This window comes from Tuber melanosporum (genome assembly GCF_000151645.1).
Source record: "Tuber melanosporum whole genome shotgun sequence assembly, scaffold_44, strain Mel28".
In the NCBI taxonomy this organism is placed as follows: Eukaryota; Fungi; Ascomycota; class Pezizomycetes; order Pezizales; family Tuberaceae; genus Tuber; species Tuber melanosporum.
Window position 1 is genome coordinate 617,160 of NW_003299089.1, and position 9,686 is coordinate 626,845.

Sequence of the window (9,686 nt, forward strand, 5' to 3'; positions counted from 1 at the left end):
TTGACAAGGAAATTTCGTAGGATCAAAACCCTGCTCGGAAAACAAGAGAAAGATAAAAAGGAAAGCAGCACTCAAGGAACAATGGTTCTCGATAATTCCGTTCTTGGTCCTCTCCACCCTTGTGTGGTCTCTCATAACCTTCTTTATACGATAAATCTACTGCTTAACGAAGAGGTCTTCTGCTTACAGGAAAAACACACCTTTATGCAGTTTCCTCGCCTACTACTCGAGTACCCGCAGTCCACTCAGCAATCCAACATTACCGTAGTGTATCCCATCGTACCATTTACTTGGACATTAGGTTGTGACGCCCGTGTCACCCTGCACCTTTCCAAGCATCCTTGGCATTCTTGTGTTTCTTCCTGCTTAGCATGGAGAAACAAATATTTTTCTTCTTCCAGATAACCCAGGCAGTGGGCTACTGTCAAACTTCAACAGCAACAGTGATACAATACACGAGTGACGAATGATGAAGCAAAATACCAAGCAACTCGTAATGAAAATGATCGCACACTCAAGCGTGGGGAAAGTATTTTCACTAGCAACCACAACCACAGGCTCACCATGAACGATAGCTACTCTCAACTAACAAATCATCAAAAATGGGAGTATACACCAACAGTAACACCCTATCCCTCCATGAGCCACTGGGCTACTCCATCTGAGTCTCCCATTCTTCCTTCATAACTCCTAGGCCTACAAAAGAAAGAACAATCACCGCTTCTCATAACCTCCACATCTTTTTCATCAGGGTACAAAGCCCTTTTACAACCCTTTCGATTTCCTTCCGGCTGTCCTTACAGCCTCTCCGCTTCTGTTTCGATAGCCGCATTCCTGCATAGGAAATGCTTTCCCGAACGTCCAAGCACACACTCGAACCCAACGCCATATGCCCCAATCCGTAGTCCATTTCTGAAGACAAACCCATACCCGAAGCCGTGGCCATATGACTGAATCCTCAGCGTCTTTCCGAAGACAAATCCATGCCCGAAGTCGAAGTCATATGCCCCAATCCTCAAGCATTTCCGAAAGCTATAATTGCATAGTATTACACATTCCTTGCCCTCGGATACTAATCTGTATTTATTTGCATTGTTCATTAAGCCATCAGTACTAGACTACTCTGCTGTACTAGCCCACCCTCGAGAGTACATCCGGTTTCGACACAAATGCAGCGCGAGTACAATGCTCCCATGATACCACCGCTCACATTGCACCTCGCGAAAGCCATTTTACTTCCCACCCGCTTAAGCTGCGTGACCACAAACCTATTTGAACTTATCACAGCACATAGCTCACCCCTCCTTCAACCCAACTTTTGCCTCCCTCAAACATCAAAATTCCGAATCTCCCAACCCAGACCATCCAGGTAAATTCACATTAAACCCTAGTCTAACAAATCTATAGCTAAGCGGAACAGGATTTCAAACCACAATAAAAGCGTTTCCCTGCCTCGTCCTCAAGCTCCGCCCTTTCTCCGACGCTTACGCTGTGCAAACGTATCACATTGATCCCATACGCCTGCTGCTTTTAGCAGTTTTTTTGCCCGTCGAGTCGCCCTATACCGTGCCGTGCCGGGTAGGGATTTTTCAATTAATTTTCCTAGGACAGGTAGGCTAAACGTTATTGGATCGGTTGGTTTCATATCCTTTGGAACATCTTCGCCAAAGATGTCCTTCATGGTGATTTGAAATAGGCGTGGCGCCCCGGAATTAGCAGGTGGAGGGGCTAGAATTGCCGCACTAAATACTTCGGTGATGTCCTTGTGGTCCTCGTTGGCGCAATAGACATACAGTGATGCTTGTAGCTTCCCAATTAAGGGTGTTGCCAGCTCCTCGTGCTTATTCAGGTCAAGTAATTGGTTGGCGAGATCATGAAGCCTTGTCGACTCATTTATGCTTTTTATAAGTGCTCGCTCCCAGTGTTCCCAGCCGTCCCGGGCAAGATGGGTAAGGATGGCAGTGTACGCCGTCCCTCCTTCCTGAAGACCGCCGCCCTGGGCGGTGACGCCCGGGCCCGGCAGTCTTAGTCCAAATGGGATCTTCCGGCCGGCATCCGAAGGCGTCATCTACAGGGCCTGACCTTCAATCGCAGGGCCCGGCTGTCATCCGCAGGAGCTGGCGATCATCTGCAGGGCCCGGTTGTCATCTGTAGGGCACGGTCCCCACCCGCAGGGCCCCATGGTCGACTGCCGGGTTGTGGGTCCTCCATGGAGTTCCTTCGGTATTTCGCACACTATTCCCTAATTGATGGATATCTCGTAATATTAGCGGTTGTTTCACGCTGGAGATGTATTTACAAAGGAAAGGAGCAGAATGTTTTGGTTTCAACACAGAAACGATGAGTAAATAATCGTAGATTTTACGAAAGAATCTAAGTAACCTGATGTACCAGAATCATCCTATTCCAAGCTCTCCCTTTGTTATTACTCCAAGAAGCTTTCTTTTGACAAATTTGGCCCAATGGTTATCACATTACTGGCATGGTAAATAGCAAAGGATCCGTAAATCTTATTGTTGAAAACTTACCATATTCGGAATAAATCATATAAGCGAGATACCTGCGGGGCCCGGTCGGGCGTCCCGGGCAGAGCTTAGGAGGGACCCCAGGACGGGCGTCCATCCAGGGCAGGTTCCGGGAACTGGCGTCCATCCTGTCCGAAGCCAAGGACGGACGGACTGGACGCTTGGGAACACTGCTTGCTCCGCCGTCTGCTCCCTCCCAGTTCCTGTCGCGTCTTCTGATACCTCGCTGGTTGGGTCTATCTCACTGGTTGGGTCTGTCTCGCTTGTTGGGTCTGTCTCGCTGGTTGGGTCCATCTCGCTCTTTGGATGAGTTTCGGTAAAGCAGGTCACGATAACAATTTTTGTCTGTATCGGTTTTTAAATCCTCCAGTTTCTCCGCCCACCCAGCCTCGCATACCACAACCGGAAAGTCTGAGCCTTCTAATTGAACGAAGGCATCAGGGAGTTTCTCCCACACAAATCCCCTTCAAACCCATTAAAAGCTAAACATTATTAGTTAAATTCCATAAATAATTCATCCACTGGCATTACTTACAAGTGCCTGCACCTGTAGTGACTAACTTTTGAGCTTTTAATATGCCAACCTTTTCGAAAAATGTTCCAATAACAGTGTGCGTAAAGAAGTACTGCAATGAGTCTTGCGTCGGAGTAGGCATACATTTTATTATTAATTGATGTGAGAGGAAGTTGTACTCATATCGGAAGTCCTTGTGTTCAACCAGTTCCGGATTTTCACTAATCCAATTGTGTAGCTCTTTATCTGAAACATTTTGAAAATGCATGTCGCCTTCTGACGTTTCCCGGAGTTCTTCAAATCAAGATCTCGGATTGCAACGGTCGGTTCCATGGCTCTCAAGGTTCTGAGGAAACTTGGGGAGTAGGAGATCTTTATCGCAAGGGATAAAGATTGGCAGGATGGGAGAGCCTTCGGTTTTCAATTGAATCGGGGGTAGCGGTGGTTTTATAGAGGGTGCCAGCGGAGGGGATCCTATGTTTCGTTTGACCGGTCTTGATAACCTGGGAACATGTGATCGATAGAAACCCACATCACAATCCCTATAGTAGAGGGGGCTTTGAGAGTTGCCACCATGGCCACCCCCCCGCACTAATAGGTTCCCGGTAGCCTGAATTTAGATGCAGCCCATTCGACCGCATAATTGGATAGACAGAAATACCGGTAGCAACGGGAGTTACGTCTCAGACTCCGAAATGATAAAAAAAGAGAAACAGAAACGAACCGAGATGGTTAATCTAATAGGTTTCTGAAAGCCACTCACTTAAAATGTCTTGAATCGTATTGGCCCAGTTGAAGGACCGGGTGTCAACATGCGAAGGAAACTCAATCGCCAGAAGGGGAGCGAGAAAATTGGGAGGACAGCGAGGAGAATAGGGAGAGGATAGAGGCAGGTGGAGGAAGAGGGTATTATTCTATATATACGTAAGCATTTCAGGCACCAGTGCTCAGAAGCGAGGCTTGGCGAATATGAGCTGCCTCGCTGAGCGCTTACCTGGTCTACTACCTGTACAGTACCGTAGTCCTTCTGATCTCTGCCTCAATAGCTTAAAATCTTTATCTGAGGGAATTACATGAAGATCTACTCGTGCCCCCACACCCGGGCAGCATTCCACTTCAATACTACGGCAATTCCTCTCAGCTCCACAAGAATATCTGCCATCAGCAACCGATCCTGTACCCATAATTTCGCGCCCATCGCTCCGCCATTCCTAAAACAGTGTGGAAGAAAATAAAGTGAAAGCGGATTCTCATCCAAGGTATGAAAATGGCAAGGTACCACAGCACCTCCAATAAAATACATCTACTTGGTACATTATGTGGATCAAAAATCAATCACCTAATAGGTATACGGTGGGTAGAATGAAAAAAAGTTAAGGAGGCAGAGAAGCCTCCTCTACCCCCACCGGTCGAGCTCAATAAGAAGTGAACGTAGGGTGTCGCCTTAGGACAAGACTGAGGTCGTGGATATTTTCTTGAGCCGGCTGAAATTCTTTAACAAGACAATCCCACCACTCTGTCTTGCTGGTCAAGCGTGTGAAACGCCACATTCACCTGCTCGATCCGCTGCCCAGCGGGACCCGATATTCTGATCTTTTCAGGCCCTTTAACCTTGACGCAGTTATATCATCCAGGCGCTATTTGCACGGAAACTGAAGCATTTTGGAGATGAGCTTTTTGGAAGCGGGTACAGTAGAGTCCAGGGCGTAGATAGGGGCCCATGTGATGAGCTGATGGTAACTAAAATCGAACTTTATCGCCACAAGTTATGGTAAGGAAACACAATACTTGATAGGGAGAGGAAGCTCCCCCTCGTTTCGGTTCGTCAGAAGCTATAAAATATTAGTCTTTAGGCATCCCCACCGGACCCATTAACGAATAACATACGTAAATTCGATCCAAAAACTGCCGCTGATCCCCATTCGTGGATGTGCTCTCTATAGAATCCCGATAACCTCGGTTCTCTCCTGGACTAGAACAGATAGGGTCTTCCCGAACAACCACAATCCCTGTCGCTCGTTCGCCATTCTCATAATCGATTTCTTGAGCATAAACCCCGCCGCTGACGTCCTGCCCATATCCGAGGAATCGATCCTTTCTTTCCGTAAAAGAAAACCGCACTTCTTTCATCCTGCCGTATATTGTGACCCTGCAGAGTGAATTGGCCGCCATCCAGCCATCGAAGTGTGCAGGAGCAAAATCACGGGTGAAAATACCCATTTCTCCTGGGCGAGAGGCTATTGACCATTCTTTCGGTGGCGGGGCATCATCCCACACCTGCACTTTAGAATCAAGGTCGATAAAAGGAATAGGGTGGGGAAGCTTAGTTTCGTAGATTCTATCATTATTAATAAGTAGAACGAGTCCCAACTATAGGAACTTTTGATCCTCATTGTCCAATAAACAGTGCAAGCCTACGATATCTCCAGTTGTTTCTTTGCGAAAAATCGTTTGGGATGGGCCGCCAATATTAGCTATTGGAGCAAAAACCTTGTGAGTTCCGAGATAGCGTAGTCCAAAAACCTCACTTGTAGATCCACCTCCTGTGAGAAACTAGAGAAAGTCAGCATGTAATACTAGATGAGCCGGAAGTTGGCCCACCAGAGTGCCATGAACACACGCACCACTACAGCAAATGACCTCGGCGGCCACTAATTCCCAAAACCAATGCTGGCCCGGTCTTTAGCTGCTTTGACCCGAGGAGAGATGCGACTAGTCTGTCGCTGCTACGCTCTCTGTAAAGGAATTCAAACCCTGAGTGCGGCATCATCATAGTTCTATCATTCCCACGCATCTCCTCTGCCCCCTCCTCATGAAATCCATTTGCCGATATTTCCCACTCTCCCTTACACATTCACCGATCTGGGATGTGAGGTCCTTCGTGCTCGAGTAATTTAGGGTTCGTAGAGGCAAGTGGTTTGCTTAGTGGAGATGCCTTGCTCATGCCACGAGCACGCGTTCACAAGGTAGTCTGAGAGCGCTCGATCGTGGCGAATTCCCGGACTATATGGAGGTGTAGATTGGCGCATGCTGGCGGGAGAGCCTCTTCAGGGAGCGCAGGATTGTGCTGGTCTCGGGGGTGAGGGCTGAGAAAGTGTTGTTGATGTGTACGTTAGTATTGGATGAGAGGTGTTGCGTCTGTGAGGGCAGGCAGTGGTGATAGGCTCCCAAGGGCAGATATAATTACTGATCCGTCTGGGGCTCAGGCGAGGTATGCTTACCAGGGATATAACACTTCTCAGTATAGTAGGCGACCATAGACTTCCCGGGGCTCCCTCGATGGAGACAGTGCTGGAGAAGAGCCTATCATGAATTCCTCCAGCCCCTGCTCTCGCTGTGTTGTTAAAAAAGTGTGAGATAGCCTCCTCTTCAAATTCGCGACCTAAGCAAGATATGTGTCTGGTTTGTTCCAAGCCTTCGAAAGCGCCATCAGTCGATTGCTATTCAGTATGCTGCTTCTTACCCACCCCCCCTTCCGAGAAAGACTAACAAGCCCAGACTCAACCCCGCCACTGCCCAAACCCTTCAGCACCTTAACTACCACCTCCCGCCACCTCCCCCATTCTATAAATATTTCCTGAAAAAAAAAAAGAAATCTATTCTCAAGCATAGCCTAACCAACCCCAGACATCCGAAAAGGAGCCTTCTGAAAGAGTAGCCCTTGCTATGACTCCAGGGTGCTTCAAGTAACTTCCAAAATTCGCTTTCGATCATGCATACTCCCGAAGACAGCTCTTGCTAATCTCCGAAGATGAGGAGGAGGAGGAAGCCATGGGGATAGCTTCAGCTTCAGACTGTCGAAGAGAGATTTCGGCAGTGTTCGTAACGGTTTGGGAGCCCCGGCGGCCCCGCAGGGAAACTGCCAAGAAGACTGGACCGGACGGGACGACGATTTTAGCGCCGTCCTCGTCCTGGGTGGCTCTAGGACTGCAGGTTTGAGCGAGGACGACGGGCCCGACAAGGTGAGACACTATTGTGCCGTCCTAATACAAGGACGATAGGGGACGGTAGTGGACTGCAGATCCCTGCCAAGGACGGTGGGTATCTGTGGGGATCTGTGGGGATCTGTGGGTGTCTGTGGACATCGCCGGAGATTGGTGGAAATCTAGCAAATGAAATTGGAATTGAGATTATTGAACAGATTAGGGGCAAGGACGGGAGGGGACTATAGTTGACTACTATGTGAGTATATCAGAATTGCAATGGTGCGACTAGAAAAGATTTCTGTTGGCAGGATATATGAACACATTGAAATATCAATATGAACTAATGTATCCACAAGTACTCATATAGGAGTGTAGAAGAAATATATAAGTAGCTATTGCAATACTAGCCTGAGGACCTCAAAACATTTTTTGATATCATTGACAACTTCCGTACGGCCAAGTGCTCCACGACGTATTACGATTCTCTTTAATTCATTTACCTCTTAATTCAACCATAACTTCCGAACCAACTCTTCCACCTAGTGGTGCAAATTGTAACTCCAGCAGTCAGATCTCTTCCTCCCAAGACACGATATGGGATTACACAATTGAACCTCCACTTGATTCTAGCTACCTACTGCCTTTCGATATCTCAGATAACCGTAGCCAAGGGACAGAAAGTCAAAGTGCTCTAAGTAGTGCACCTAGTGGACTTCTCATTCTGAGTCTTCAAAGCCAAAATGTTGTCTATGAAAGAAGCAGTGGCGCAAGTAACCAGGTGTTCAATAAGTGACAGAGGATAAGGAAAAGCTGGGTTTACAAATCTGGAAATGGAGCAGAATTGTTAGGTAGAGACAACCCGATAAACTTCAGAGTTGTCTAGGCCAACCAAGATTTATTTCTGTAGATGGAGATTGTCTAGGAAGGCTCGAATACACTCGTTTTGTTTATGACTACTAAGAGCGAAGTAAAATTGGTAAAGTAGAATAGAATCATAAAAACAATATTATATTATTAAGGTCTCTTCTCTATTGCTTGATTATGTCTAAAGCTTAGTAGGCACTGCGATATTTATATTCTGTGTCTGAGAGTTGGCAGACTACATCTATTTATTATACAACGATATATCTCTCTAATTATAACTTGCAACATCGGGTATTCTGTAAAAGTGCGAACACCTGGAGACCCTGAAAATCACCGACTCTCTTCGGTAATTGCATTAGAGTTAACTGGAAATCATGCTATTCCCAATAGTAATTCTCCGATTTTCAGAGTCTTTAGACTTATGGCCTAGTTCTCAAGTCAAACTGAGTTGGACTCAATTGTCTCTGTCATTAATGAAATGATCAGTTTCATTTGCAGGTTGAATCTGCGGAGGTAGTCGTATTTGCAATCTTCCTAGGTTGGCTGACTTCAAACTTTCATAACTCCTTATCCAACTCATAGATTTCTTCCAGAGGACTTCCTACTAATTTGCGGGAGGCTATTCCACTAGGTTGATAGATAATCGCTCAGTAGGAAACCCTTGATTGCTCTGAGCAACAGGATTTCAATCACTATCCTACTATTGGAAATTATTCCTGCAGCTACGCATGTTTTGAAACCTGATTGTAACACTCGGGGAAGTGCATTGACTTCTAAGGTAGTGTCCCTTGGAGTTCTAGACTCTTCTGGTTATTGTAAAGTGGGTGCAAATGTATTGGTCTCTTGTTGAGATCCTTTATCATTCGATACTATCTCATTGTGCAAAAATGTCACATTACTTATGGCCCCCCCACATGCCAAAAACATCACATTTTGAAGCCTAGTATCTCTCTGAGTAGTTGACAGATTCACTCCGTTCCACTTCCCAGACCTAGCCGAAGGTCCCCTCTCAGATATTCCATGAACAGGATACAGTTAGACAGATGGCAGCGATGTATATGATATTATTCTGACACCTTCAATTTCGTGGCATTATAGTCACAGGATACAATTGAGATTGATATGTATAATGATGTGCAAACCCTGTAAGGGGGCCAGAGGGGGGTGTTGGAAACCAGAGATTCCGATTCTGAGTGGGATTACCCTACTTAGGGTGGTTTCTAGGTATTGGATTCTAGTATTCCTAACAGGAATATACTACTCTTAATGGTTGAACCTGTTGGCATTGTACTCACTATAAGTCTACTTTCAGCTACATTCTTATATCACGCTGTTTTATAATTTTTATATAATAATAGGTTTGAGTATATTATGTCCGAATAGGTGAACTGCTGTAACCATTTCCGATTTATCAACAAAGAATATGATCAAACATCTCCATAATACCTACCGGATAGACCAAGATAGTGCCATTTAACTCAAACAGGGTCAGGTCTTGTTAGAAACTGCCTTTGGCAAACCTACTCTCAAGTAGTGTTCAATCACGACATCTTCTATAATCTACTCCTAAAATAGATTATTCTGAACAATATTGGCTTTTTATAAGTTGAGTAGGATTCATTTTGAGTATTGGTAAACTATCTGCTTACTTGTATAAATTCCCTTCTCTAGTTATCACCCTTGAGTAACTAATCCAAGCATCTTAGATACTCATAATCCTATATTGTTAATGTTAAATTAACCTTTTATGCTATCACTTCTAAAATGCAAGTTTGTTAAGAATACCGGGATCCGATACCCAGAAGTCACCCTAAGTTAGGAGCGGACAGCTCATTTTCTGGGGAGGCCTTACTAAGC

General features: G+C 45.8%; 1 protein-coding gene; it reads right to left on the reverse strand.

Annotated features, from left to right (window-relative positions):
* Nucleotides 1-3,200: 3,200 nt before the first annotated feature.
* GSTUM_00008301001 (uncharacterized protein) lies at nt 3,201-5,959 on the reverse strand. XM_052355801.1 has 2 exons: nt 5,664-5,959; nt 3,201-5,592 (listed from the first exon to the last, which is right to left on the reverse strand). Exon 2 carries the CDS (start codon nt 4,340-4,342, stop codon nt 4,121-4,123), a length of 222 nt encoding a protein of 73 aa, XP_052211766.1. The 5' UTR covers nt 4,343-5,592; nt 5,664-5,959; the 3' UTR covers nt 3,201-4,120.
* Nucleotides 5,960-9,686: the final 3,727 nt, after the last annotated feature.